This window comes from Heliangelus exortis, chromosome 19 (genome assembly GCF_036169615.1).
Source record: "Heliangelus exortis chromosome 19, bHelExo1.hap1, whole genome shotgun sequence".
Lineage (NCBI taxonomy): Eukaryota > Metazoa > Chordata > Aves > Apodiformes > Trochilidae > Heliangelus > Heliangelus exortis.
This window is the reverse complement of record NC_092440.1, coordinates 5,877,698-5,891,022: the sequence shown is the minus strand read 5'-3', so window position 1 is coordinate 5,891,022 and position 13,325 is coordinate 5,877,698. Positions and strand designations below refer to the sequence as shown.

Below are 13,325 nucleotides of genomic sequence, written 5' to 3'. Positions count from 1 at the left end.
ATGGGTTTTATTTTTTGAAGATGGCTGAATTTTAGATATCCTTACATAATCACTTATCAGTTATGAGAATGTCACAAGAAAATGTTGTAAATGGAAAGCCTGGTGGGCTACTAGATTGCTCTTGAGCTGTCATGCCTGTCCTGTGAGTGTAATACTTATATAAATGAAGCCACTTAGACAGCTCACAGATTGCAAGTAGTCTGTCAGGATTTGTTCCTGACTAGCTGATAAATCCTGGACACTTGAATGTGACACAGAAATTTCACTTGTGTATCTTGAGCCATGTGCTGTAAGAAGATGGCCAGACCTAAGGTGTCTGTCTGGTTTTCTGTTCTCTCCTCAGCAGCGTGGCCAGCAGAAAGAACACCTTGGCAGCAGTGGCAGAACATGTAGGGATGCTCTCCTAGTCTCCTGTGGTCCATTGCATTGCTAATGAGATCACAAGCATCCATCTTAGGAAAGCTTGGAGTAAAGCACTGGGACACAGCACTTCATATTGTTTTTACCTGGCTAGTGTATGTTATATGAAGTGTAAATTCCCTTTTTCATTTCTTCTGGCAACTGGAATGAGTTTCAGTTGTTTCTTTCACTCATTGCTTCTTAGGAAAAAAAATAAAATTAAAGTGCATCTTTGGAAGCTAAAAAGTCTGTAAGATGGAATGGTCTTTAGAGCTTTACTAAGGTGGTAAATAACTTGATTTTTGTAGAGAAGTAAATGAGAGTAGGACATGGCTTTCTTCCCAGATATTTCAGCTGGCAATAGGGAAGACTATTTGGAAGCTACCTTTTAAACATCAATAAACTGCCAGAATTATTTCAGCTAGAGCATTTTTTTAAGGAATACTTCAGAAAAGAAGATTCTTTGTTTCCTCCTGCTGCTTTAACTGAAATTTTCTGGATAAGAGATTTGGGATTGCTTGTTTCTTTATTTAAAAACAACCAACAAAGCCAAACTACAAAACCAAACAAAACAAACAGCTTTTCTAAACTGATTTGTGGAAAGTGCATTAAGCTTGTATATATTTTTGTTTTGTTGTATATACTTAATTATTCCTGTTGATCAGCTCGAGAACTGGAACGGACTTGTTCGAAAATTCTTCCCACCATTTGGTTTCTGCCATCTGACATTCATCCCATCTACAGCAACAGGTGTCAGGTTTATGGTTGCAACACCCAAATGCTTAGCTGATCACCCCCTCCATTGCTGGCTAAGCCCAGGACTGTTTGGCTTCTGGATGGATTTGATCACATTCAGTACCAGATGACATAAGGTGACGTGTCATACGTACAGAGACTGCAGCTGTGCTCTCAGCTCACCTAGCTCAGTGCTTGTGTTTTGGAAGCATTTCAGATGTAAATGCCAAGCTGGCTGTCACTGGCTGTCCACTTCCACAGCTCCTCCAGCTGAACAGTCCTATCTGTAAGCAGCACTGATGCTTGTTTCTCTTTTTATTTGTTATGCAGCACCCCAGTGTGTCCTTTCTGAGTCTCTTGTTAGGCTGTCATGAAAGTGACCGTGACCCAGCAGACATGTGAAGGACCACTGATTTCTGGTATTCAGCAGTTTAACCTTGAGATGGAGGAGAGTGGAAATTAGCATTATAGCATCTGGAAGCTGAGATGCCACACTGGGAAAAGAGTGGGGAATAGAGTTCTACCTTAGCTGGCTGACCTGCGTTGCCAAAGCAATTTAAAAAGTTCTGTAAGGTTGACACTGATTTAGAGGACCAAACTAATTTTCTGCAGCCTTCAATTTAATGTTTCCTAAGACCACTGAGAGAAATTTTATTGTGCTGCAGCAGCTTATTTCTTCTCTAACAAAATAACCACCCATAGAGGCAGTATTCAGAGCAATAAGCTGAGTCATGGTCATTCTTTGTAATGATTAATTATTTGAAATTGGATTTTAAATTTGTGAGGTATCTCTTTTCCTGCTGTTCATAACAACTAAATGGTTGAACATTGTGAGTAATTCTGTCTAACTCATGCTAGTGCAAGTGGAGCAGCTGCTCTGTATTTTCAGTATTCCAAATAATAGCAGAAAATTTGCATGTAGGAAAAATAGGTTTAATATCCAAACCTTTTTATGAACAGGGACACAAAGCATTACATTCTCAAAGCAGCACAGGCATTTTTCAGCTATTGCTGCTTGCAACCTGTTGGAAGGTCTCAGGAATTGTAGGTGCCTTTCTTCATTTATAAATCCAGGAAGGCAAAAAGGAGGCATAGAATAGCTGTAAAAGTCCAAGGTAAAATACCACCAGGTAGATGGGAATTGCAGTTTGGTTGGTAATGAGCAGAGCTCCTCTGAACTGTCAGTAAAAAAGGACTGTGGACAGACTTGGTCAGTTCTGCAATGAGATTTCCTAAGTTCCTAAAATGCAATCCAATTATAGAGCACTTTTTCTTGCATGATTGAAGCCCCTCTGAAAATCCAGCCTCTGGTATGTGGGGTTAAAAATACCATGTCCTCTTATCTGAGAGCTCTTACTGGCTGAGCTAAGGCTTCCATATTTGCAAAATTATTCAAGAATCTCATTTGGAAAGCTCTGTAAAGTGTCAGCTGCTATTATGTACCTCGTTGTTCTAAATGACAAGAAGAAAATTACAGAAAGTAAGCCATCATTTTTGTGAATCAGAGCCCTCCCACTCCCTTACCACTGCTTAGCAATTTTTTATGCCAGAAAAAGGAAGGATTTATTTAAAATCACAACTGTCATGAATGATGATTCCCAGCCCACACCTAGCTTTTGGAATGCTACATTTCTGAAGCTTTAGGTGCATCTCTCAGCTCTTTGCAAGAAAGTTGTACAACTTCTGTAATTTTACCAAAAAAATTACTTTCCAGGAAAAAAAGTCTTTAGAAGAAACAAAGACTACTGAAGAGTAAGCTTGCTTAGTTCAAAAGACAATCTGAAAACGTGCCTTTTTTCTCTGTATTTACTAATGTGTGATTACTTCAGATGTCATTGTAGATCTGTGCACCTCTTCACTATCAGTACAAGATGCAGATACAAGACTGAATAACCATGCTTCAGTTACAAGCTAACTGTATCTTGCCACTGTGGATAGCCATGGAAATTATGAATACAGGCTGATTTTTTTCTATGAGCTAGGTGGTCTGTTTGTTTTCATCTCTGTGTGACAATTAGGTAAACACCTCTTTAAGAGAAATTTTCTCTCTTATTAAAAATGCAAGGAAGAGGCTTCCAGCTGCCTTCAGCTTTGAATCTTGGGTATCTGGGTAGGTACGTGATTTTTATTTTACAGAATTGCACCCGACCTCCTTCCAGCTCCTGAAGACTCTGATGTTACAGAGGATAGGTGCTGCTGTTAGAAGGTGGCCAGTTATTTTCACGGCCAATCCAAGTCTATTTCCAGCTTTGTGCAAACAGGAGACCCACATGAGCAGGGTTATAGGTGCTGTGCCCTTTTGCACTCCCAGTACCAGTCCTGCCAGTGGCAGCACCCACATAGGGCCACATCTGCTGCCCCTGCCTCTGATTTTTAGTGTAGATGCCCCCCAATTGTTTTTTTTCCAGCCCTTCTTTTAATTGGATCTCACAAATACTTGCAAGCCCAGTAGGCACACAGCTCCACTGTGACCAAAGATTATCTTATCAGGGAGGAAGCTGAGAGGAAGGTGAAGTGACAGGCAGGGCTGCCCACTGTGACACCCCAGAGGCAGTTCTTGTTTCCCATGGGCTTTGCCTGTAGGCTGGTGTGTCAGCTTTGGGGTGAGGTTTTTGCATCATTGTGACTCCATATATAGTCAGTGGTGATCTGTGTGTGCTCAGAGGAAGATTTAGGGAATTTAAGGAGGAGCCTCCTCTCTTCATGGCATATACTGGGAGTGCAGGAAGAGAAGGCTAGAGCTGGGCAGTGTGATTGTCCCATCTGCATCCATTGTGCTTTCAGAAAATGAGGAAGATGGCACAGCCACACTGCCCAGCTGTTTGGGCAATAAGCACAGTAAAATCTGCTAATACTTCCCAACACCCCATAATTATCACAGTAGGTTTGGAGCCCGGTCACAGGTCCATGAGTTTTGCAAGTATGAGCTATGCTATAGAGAGTAAAACTTAAGGATCTAAAATTCCTGTTCCAGAACCCCCTGGCTGAGCATTAGACACTGTGCTACCATGGCAGTAGACTAATGATGAATCTGCTGAATCCTCAGAGAGAAAGTGATTCTGGGTTTCAGTAATTAAAATAAATGTATATATTTAACCTGTCATCTTTTGGCTTGTGCTGTCTGGTTCTGCTTCAAGCAGATACTTGCAGACTGGAACAATTTCAGAGGTCAGCAGGATTTTGACAAGCAGAACACATTTGGGTTTGGGTTGTTTTTTTTTTTTAATGTATTCTTAAATTATTTTTTTTCTTTAAAAAAAAAAAAACCAAAAAAACAGCAAACCCCAAACTGTTCCTGTGCTGCTGTCTTGTTGCCAGGGGTGTCTCCATTGCCCCTTGCCAGTCTGTACTGCCAGGCCCCTGCAGACACTTCAGCTATGTCCTTTATAGGATGTCTGGCCTTTTAGGCAAATACTGCACAGGCCATTCTCTCTGTTCATGCTTGCAACTCCCAGGCAGACAGAATTAGCCTTGGAAACAGCTGTATGGCAGACAGAAAGGGAGGCAGGGACTGGATCTCATGCTGTAACTATCTACTAAAATGTTAGCACTTATTTCCAGAGAACTGGAATGAACCAAAGTTAGCCTTCATGCATATGAGATTAATTCTGACCTGCAGCATATGATCTGCAATGAAATCAGACAAAAATAAATATTCCAAAACCTAAAGACCATGGCTCATTTGCTCCTGTCTGCAAGCTCTTGTGTCTGTTCCTTGTTGTACCAGAAACAGAGTCTGTCATTCGCAGTTTTTCCTCGTTGCTTTTTATTTTTAACTTATTTTTTCTGACCAGCAGTCTTCAGGGTTGATTCCTCCCTCTTTCAGCAGCTGTAATTCCAGCATCCACTGAAAGCATCTGAAGGGTGTAATGGACTCAAGGGTTTAGTCACTTGCTACTGTCTACCAGCTCAGTTCTTCTTTGCATGTTACCTGAAACTTTCTGGGTGACAAACACTTCTCTGGGTTAAGACTCATTGTGCATCTGCCTCACAAATAATTGGGAGTTCCTCCAAAAGGTCCTTTAAAGCAAAATTATGTATTTCTCTAAGGGAAGTCCAAGTAAAGTTTGTTACTCTGGCCATGACCACGAAGCAGGGAACCCATCCTTGAAGCTGCCCCACTAGGCCAGGTGGAAGTGGAAAAGTTAAAATTGTGAAAGGGGAAGAGGGAAAGAGAAATACTGTGCAGAGCAGAATGCTGTTGATGGGCAGTGGCTCTGCAGGCTTTGCAGGTGTGTTTCTGGGTTTAGGCAGCAGCTGTTTCATGGAGATTTACTATATTCTGAGTTTAACTTGTTTATTTACTAGCATAGGAGAACTTTGTTTTTCTGAACAAGTCAGGTAACTAAGGCACTGCACAAGCAAATAGGAAGGTGCAGGGAGATTCATTAAAAAAAATACTGTCTTCTGGTGAGGTATTTCCTGATAGGTTGAACACACTTTGTTTGGCTAGAATATCTGGGGTTTGGATCCATCTTCAAGACAGTAGAGCTGGCTGAAGCTCTACCAAATCCCTTACATCTGCTTCTGGAAGAGATTGACATGTGGGATCAAGCTGATGTAATTTAGCTGATCTTAAAGTATTCAATAGAAAAAGACTGCTGAAGTAATCACTCCCTGCTCCTAACTCCTGATTATAGAAAATCCCTACAGGGTTTGTCCCCTTTTGCTGGTTCTTGTCAAACTGCAGAGCAGGCAACATCCAGCTCTATTAATAGGTCTTTTGAACATGATTAATTGGGGTTTTAAGTGGGTCAGTTTCTTCCAAAATTTATTCCTTACATAGTTCCACTTGCACTTGCAGCCATCCTCCCTATTTTATTTTCATGGTATCACCTGGAACTCTTTTCTCAGTTGAGGCACTCTTGTGATTTGATGCACAAGGTTTTCAGTAGGAGCCTGGTTTATTCCTTAGTTTTATTTTCTGCTTGCTTATGCAGCCATATCATTAAGTTGCTTTTCTGTATTACCTGTGCAAGTGGCTGTTGAGCACTAAAGATCTTTTACTGACCTCCTTGCTTTGCCAGTGATACATTTACTCTAAGGGATTCTTGAGACAGTTCTGCCAATGGACCAGTCCTGCTGCCAGTTTGGGCAGTCTGGTTTGGTTTGTTTTTAATACTATCCTAAGGTGAAGTATTTTTTCATGGTTTGTCAAACAAGATTATGGATTTGACTGTAGAACTATGACTCATCTCAGCCTTCGTTTTTTTTCTTATGAAGAATGATCCTGGAGGAAAGTGCAAATGAAAATGTCAGATCTGACATAAATAATGTAAAAATGACAGCCAGGAGGAGAGGTCTCCCAGACCTGCTTCTATTCACAGCTATAGAAAAAAAAATAATTTTTGGAGGGCTGGGTCTGCAGCTTCAGTTTTATCATCCTTTTGACTTCATTGCATTTAAGTATTTACGTCATCCAGATATCAAATCTAAATATCTAATTCTTGCTTTTTATTTTGGAGAAATACATATCATTATTCTCCTTCATTTTTCTCCCAGGAATTAAGCTTACAGCTTCTGTTCTTAGTTGCTTCTATGAATGTATTTCATCTCCATATTTTATTTCTGGAAGCAATGGTATATCCAGAATGCCACTAAACTAGTAATTCCTAGCTCTGTGTTTTGTCAGGATGCCACTTTTAAAGACTTGACGTCTCAGAAAAGAAACATTATGTTGGACTTGATGTAAAAAAAATAAATCCTTGACAGTTCTTTAGCACACAATATATAATGCTGTTGATAAACAGTCTGGTCAATTGCAGTTGGTAGTGTGAGGGCACAAAATTTTGTTGCCTATTACAGACATCTGATTTCAAGGGCATGCTAAAATGCTAGCCTAGTGATAGGGATGAGGTAAGAATATATTATACATGCAGCAATCAGAAGTGCCAGAAACCTTGAATTTCATGTCAGTGCCTGTTAAAAAATGTAATGGGAAACTAATAAAAACAAACATTCTTTTTTCTTTTTTTTTTTTTAAGGAGGAGAATCTTACTGGGGAAAACCTTTCAAAGATGAATTTAAGCCAAATTTGTCCCACACAGGACGTGGTGTTCTTAGTATGGCCAATTCTGGACCCAACACAAACAAATCACAGTTGTAAGTAGTCACTTGCATTTTGTGTTTTATCATTTCCCTCTAGACATTGTGTCTTGGTCTGTTAAGAAAACAAATGACATTTTACAAGCTACTCCTTAAAGTTCAGTCAAGTGAAATATTTTGTTGGGTGCTGCATATTGAAATCAGGGTAGCTACAGCTGCTGTTGCCCAGTCTATGAACAAAGTAAAGCATAACAAGTAGGTTTATTATACCATCATTAATTTGTCTTTTCTGTTTTTTAGAATTGAAGTTTTGGTTCATTTTTTATCGAGTCCCCCTCTGTTATCCCTGTAACATCATTATACTTCTCCACCCTGTTTAAATTTAGCCCTGTATTGAGCTTTTAGAAAGGGCTTAAGGAAGTGAAACATATTCTTTATGAAAATATTGCTTCTTTTTACTCACCTGTGTTTAAATAAATTACAGCAGTTCTGCTCTGTTGAAATGTGTAGAACCCAGACATGGCAGAATGCAGAACCTGGGGTTGAGAAGGACTTATGAGTGAAGAAGCAGGAAGAACAGCAAATGAAATTTAAAGATACTGAAGTTGTAATAACCTTCTTTATGTGTAACAGGTGTTTGCCTGCAGTCTTTCAAAAATGTTCTATGTCACTTTGAGCCAACTATTTATTGGTTCAATGGAAAAAAGTTGGGCTTTTATTGGAAGCCCCAGGATCAAGATGGAGAATGTCTGTGTGTCTACTGTGCTGTGTGTTGGGACAGGAGAGGGAGGGAAAGGGTTCTTGGTGTTGGTCTCCATGATGCTAAGTATTATTATAGCTTGTAAACTATGCACTGGTGTGGTTAGCTTTAATTAAACACAAGTGCTTGTCTCAGGGCCTTTCAATAGGCTTACTTACATACTTCAGGCTAAGCTTATTTTGGATTGAATGTTATTGCCAATACTCAGGTGCTAAATTAGGGTAGAGCAGAGCTTTTTCTGGTGGTGTTTTTGTGTGGGGCTTGTTTGTTTTTTTCGTTTTTTGTGGGTTTGTTGTTTTGTTTTTTTTTTTGGTTTGTTTTGTTTGTGGGGTTTTTTAAAGAAGCAGAAGGTAGAGACAGTTCATGAGTGATGTACCATATTGAGTCTCATCATCTGCTGCTGTAAATGTGATCATATGTGTCCTTAAAATTTTCAAATTAAATATGAAATTCCTTTATATGTGAGGTCCTTGAGAGACTCCAGCTGCCCATATTTATAAAGCTTCCTGAGCAGCGTTCAGACACTTTTGGCAACTGTTGTGACCTTGGCAACTGGGTGAATAGACACTGCAGTACAGAGTAAGCTGGGTCCCCTGTGTAAGGTGATGCTCAAATAATGCTCAGGACTTCTCTCCTTCACAATCATCCTGAGCTATGTTAATTCCATTGTCACTAATTTTATTTTGCCTGCAATGATAGCTGAGAAGCTGTCTCTGTTTATTGCCTACTGCTCTGACATTTTTTTTATTACAGTGCTACATAACTGACCACCCTAATTTTAAGCATTGGATATCTGGGAATAAAGTGGTGCAAAGAACCCCTGCATGAGGCTGTGTTGTAGTGTTTGCCTGTGTAGGAGTTTGCATTCTGTACAGCATCTCAGAGCTTTCCTAGGGCAAGTGTCTGACAGATTGTAGCCCCTTCTATTTGCAATCATATAACTTCCTGAGGCAGTTGCTTATATGGAAAAGTCTTTTTGGAATGCATATATATTTTTAGCTGTCTCTAATGTAGTGTAACAGATGGAGACAGGGAAGAGAGCCAGCACAGCATATCCAGCCAAGATGGGCCATCATGGTGTGTAGAGCACAGTGTGGAAACCTCTGCCTCATATGCTTGTAGTCTAAGTCTTCCAAAGCAGCATTAAGCTATAGAGAAAAGTTATAGCAGTAATGGTTGCTTTGGATTTGGTATTTTAGTTCTCATATTTAAGTTAAAAGATACGATTCCCAAAATTAAAAGTCCAATTAATTCAAAATGAAAAATCCAAGTTTCGCAGTTTTTTATTACATTTGACACTTTGAAGTATTCTTCTGCCATGTTTGTATCCAGAGCACAAATTTGTTCTGTCCAGAGGAGAAATGGATTGTTGACAGGCCAGCTTAATCAAAGAGAAAAGCAAAAAGTGTCTGAAAAGATACATGTTTACACTGGCAGAGGGGTTTTGTGTTATATTAACATCTGTGCACAAGAAGTGTACTTCTTCATCAGGATGCACATCTTCCTGTCCTGTAGGAGCTTCCCAGAGCTTGCCTGGCCAAGGAGGGAGAAGCTTAGATTAATTTTGGACTTTGTGCAAGTCACCATACTTGGAGTAATGTTTAGGGATATTAGTAAGGTATAAAAACAAGAAGTCAAAGCTCCAGAAATCCAAGATGAAGCCCACAAAACAGGGGAGTTAACAGGGGAGTTTGGCCAGCAGGACTCCCAGAGAGGGAGAGAGGCTTGTCTTCTGTCAGAGAAGACACTTTCTGTTTTTAAGCATTACTGACTGTTGTTGAGCATCAAGGAGTGAAATGCTAATTCTTAACATCTTCATTCCTTCCAGCTTCATCACATTCCGCTCTTGTGCATATCTGGACAAGAAGCATACAGTTTTTGGAAGGTAAGTGAAGGATATTGTGAGCAACAGTATAGCAGATGTGCTCTCCTTTGTCTCTGAAGCCTGGAGAAGAGAGTCTTGTGACACTCACTCTTGAAGCTGAGCAAAATTGTAGCTCACAGTCCAGTTCTCGTGGTCAGGAGTAGGTCAGCATCACATCAGTGCCAGCCAACAGCCTCTGCCTTTTTTCTCATTCTATCTCTGCTTTGCTTCCTCTCAGTGGGTGGCCCTCCATGGAGTCCTGAGCAAAGTAATCATCACCCTGTAACCAACCATGGTAATATTTGTGCATGCTAATTGCTGGGACACTAGAGATTACTTCTTTACAACACTGCTTTCATCCTCTTACAAGCTGTCAACCAGGAAATGAGTTGTGACAAGCTGCTCTTCATCATGGTGTAGAATATAGAGCTTATACATCAGTTAACTCTCTTGGCCCCTTTTACTCCTTTTTTATTCAGTTCTTCTTTTCTTTTATTCCTGACAATTATAATTGGTATAAAATCTGCATGTGTGTGTGCAAAAATGTATGTTAAAGTGTATATGTATAAAGATTATTGCCAATGCCAAGACAGAAAGTACACTTTATTCTTTATAAAGAAGTCTGTTCCAAAAGTCAAGCCCTCACATGATAAGCATCAAGGTATTTGTTACAGAATGTATTACAAAGTCTTTATATTATAGTTTGTTCTTTGCTTCCTCTGCTGCTGGTACATGATATTTACCAAGTCATGCATAACTGTTCTAAAAAATGCCTCAGTGCAAATGACATGGAGGGGAATTTTACTAGCCTGAGGATTTTAAAATGTTTTTTAAATTAAGATTTGTTTTTATCCTTTTCATCATTTTATGCATTTGAAAGGCAGCAATTGAAAATAAATGTGTGTACTTTTTACTTGATGGGATGTCATACAAGAGTGCTGTACAGTGAAAAGGATATATTTAATCCATGTTCTCTGGCTTTGAGTTCTTGAGACAGAAGCTGACTTTGTTTTAAACAAATATTTTAGTCCTGTTAGTTCTGATAGTGACTCTGCAGTAGTTAGATCCTTTGAAATATATTTCTTGTTCCTTTCTTGGGTCTTTCCTAGAAAAAATTCAAGTTCCCTTGTCATTTGGCAAAAGCAAATATGTAAAGCAAATTCTAATACTGAAAGCTGACAGCGAGTATATTCCTGGAGGAATTAGATTACCCTTATCTTAAGACTATTTCAATTAAGCTACAATCTGAGTTCTCCTTACAAAAATCCCATACAGTAATGCTGTTAACCTGAGCTTGCCACCTCATCAAATAGTATTTGGGTTAGGACAACTCAGCTGAAAACGTGACAGTTCTTCAGTCCTGGGTACAACCTGGCTTCAGGAAGCATCCTATGTAATCCTCCAGTGGCTTTGCTGTGTTTCTCCAGTGTGCTCCAGTTTAACCATAATTCACCAGGAAAGAATGTGTAGAGTGGCTGAGCTTCCTGCCCTGCAGGGAGTGTGCTCCCTGAAGCTTTCCCACCATGCAAAACATCTCAGGTACCTTACAATCAAAAAAGTTCAAATGATATTTCTGTATATCACCCTTATTCACTGTACATCATCCTTTAGAGAGGAATTACTGAGTCCAAGTTGATCCAGCTAAGTGTATATAGCAGAGATTTATGCATTTCTAGCAAATTAAGTCTTAATTTTTGAATTGTCCTTGCTACTACAGAAATCTGAACTTGGTTGACAGAATAAAGAAGTGCTGCTGCTTTCTGAGCATTGCAGATATTCTTAGCTGAAAAAGAAAGGGAAAACATTTATTTAAAATGTTGGTTTAGAATCATGTTTCACTCAGTGCATGAAAACTGAATGACATTTTCATCAGAATAGAGTAGATTAATTTTACTCTGGACTCTCATGCATGTAAATGAAGATTAATTCAAAGAATGTTGAAAATGAAGCTGAGATAGATGCATTCTAGTCACTCTATATTAATCTACAAATGGAATATTTGAATAATTGAACTTACATACAAATTAACTTAAAAGTCTGCTGTGAGTGGCTCTTAAGATCTGTATCTTGTCATCAAAATCCTTCATCTGTTTTTACCCGCATTTGTTTTTAAAAGCCATAAAAGCCAAAAGATTCCAGAGATTTTACCTCTAGTGTAACTCAGGCTTCAGTTTGCTATTTTAGATCCTGGGTGTTTCCAGGATTTGGTGACTGTATCTGATCTTAGGCTGCATAGTACAATAAATACCTGGGAAAGCATATCTAGGAATAATATCTAGGTTTAAGACTAGAATCAACCCATGAAATCAGAATTCTTTGTTTCCCTTAATGTTAAATTGGGTTGTCTTAACTGCATACTTACTGTCCTATTGTGACTTTGATATAGATTGGAGGATTACTTATTTCAGTTAATATAAAAACTTAAATGCCCTCAGCTTTTTCTGTGCACCTCTGGTTCATGTTAGTTAGTGCCACACAGGTATCTTTGAGAGCAGGATTTTATTTGACCTGTTTGTAATTTATATAGAAGTTTTCCCCAAGCTTTCCATACTTCTGAGAAGAACAGAAAAAGAGCAAAAAGGCAACCATTCCCCACCTCTTGGTTTTTTGGGTTCTGTGGGATGGAACATTGAAAAGTTCTGTCTGTAGAGACCTGCATCTTATTCATGTCCCCACTGGTTTGAAACACAATTTCTGCACAGTACCAGCCTTTGAGAGGTGTCTGTGGAAAAGTGGCAGTGTGGCAATAACGAGGGTGGACATTACTGAAAATAAAGGAAATTGGCATGAATGGGGAGCAAAAACACAGGTGAGAGTGAGAGAAGCATGTCTTCCCTTGGAGGTGTGCTGCAGGCTGCATGGATTTCCTCCTCCAGCAGAGCTGCCTAGATTACTAGAAATGTTAATTACTAATTTAATTACCATTTCTCTTGACTCAAAGAATGCTGTAATTAACCTGAAAACTAACTGGTGGCTTTTGCTGGCTTTTAGCTAACTGGTAAGGGGTTTAACTTACAAACTCAAATAATGTAAACCAACTGATGTGCATTTGGTATGCACAGAGTGGATTTAGAAGCATTTGCAGGTGGCTGCTGCATGGGGAAGGGGAAGTCTGCTGCTGTTGTAGGCTGTGTAGGGAGTAGGCTGTGTGTGGTTGTAGGTTGTGTATCCATGCCACAACTGAGAGTTCAGCTGTTGCCTGATCAGCATCAGCTACAGGGGTGTTACACCTAGAACACCAGTATAAGATCATGTTCCTGTCTGGCAGGCTTTATGAAATCTAATTGCTTTTGTGGGAGTTTTTTTTCCTTGGATAAATATAAGTTAAGGTTATAAGTTAACCTTATATATATAAGGTTAAGTATTCCTTCACCTGTTTAATGCTTTCTTCTGCAATTCTGTAGAATGGGGCAATGAAAGTAACTCTTCTCTGGAGTAATCAGCTATATCAGCCAACTGCTGGGCATTATTTAGTTACCCAGATGTGGTTAAGTAACATACAGTGTCCTTTTGTAACATTCT

At 39.4% G+C, this 13,325-nt stretch overlaps 1 protein-coding gene across 1 annotated transcript in view; it reads left to right on the top strand.

Moving 5' to 3' along the window:
- Positions 1-13,325, top strand: part of PPIL2 (peptidylprolyl isomerase like 2) — a 63,364-nt gene that overhangs the window by 40,682 nt on the left and 9,357 nt on the right. Inside the window, exons 15-16 of the mRNA XM_071762841.1 lie at positions 7,119-7,236; positions 9,768-9,824. Coding sequence (XP_071618942.1) covers positions 7,119-7,236; positions 9,768-9,824 — 175 coding nt within the window. The remainder of the gene's footprint in view (positions 1-7,118; positions 7,237-9,767; positions 9,825-13,325) is intronic.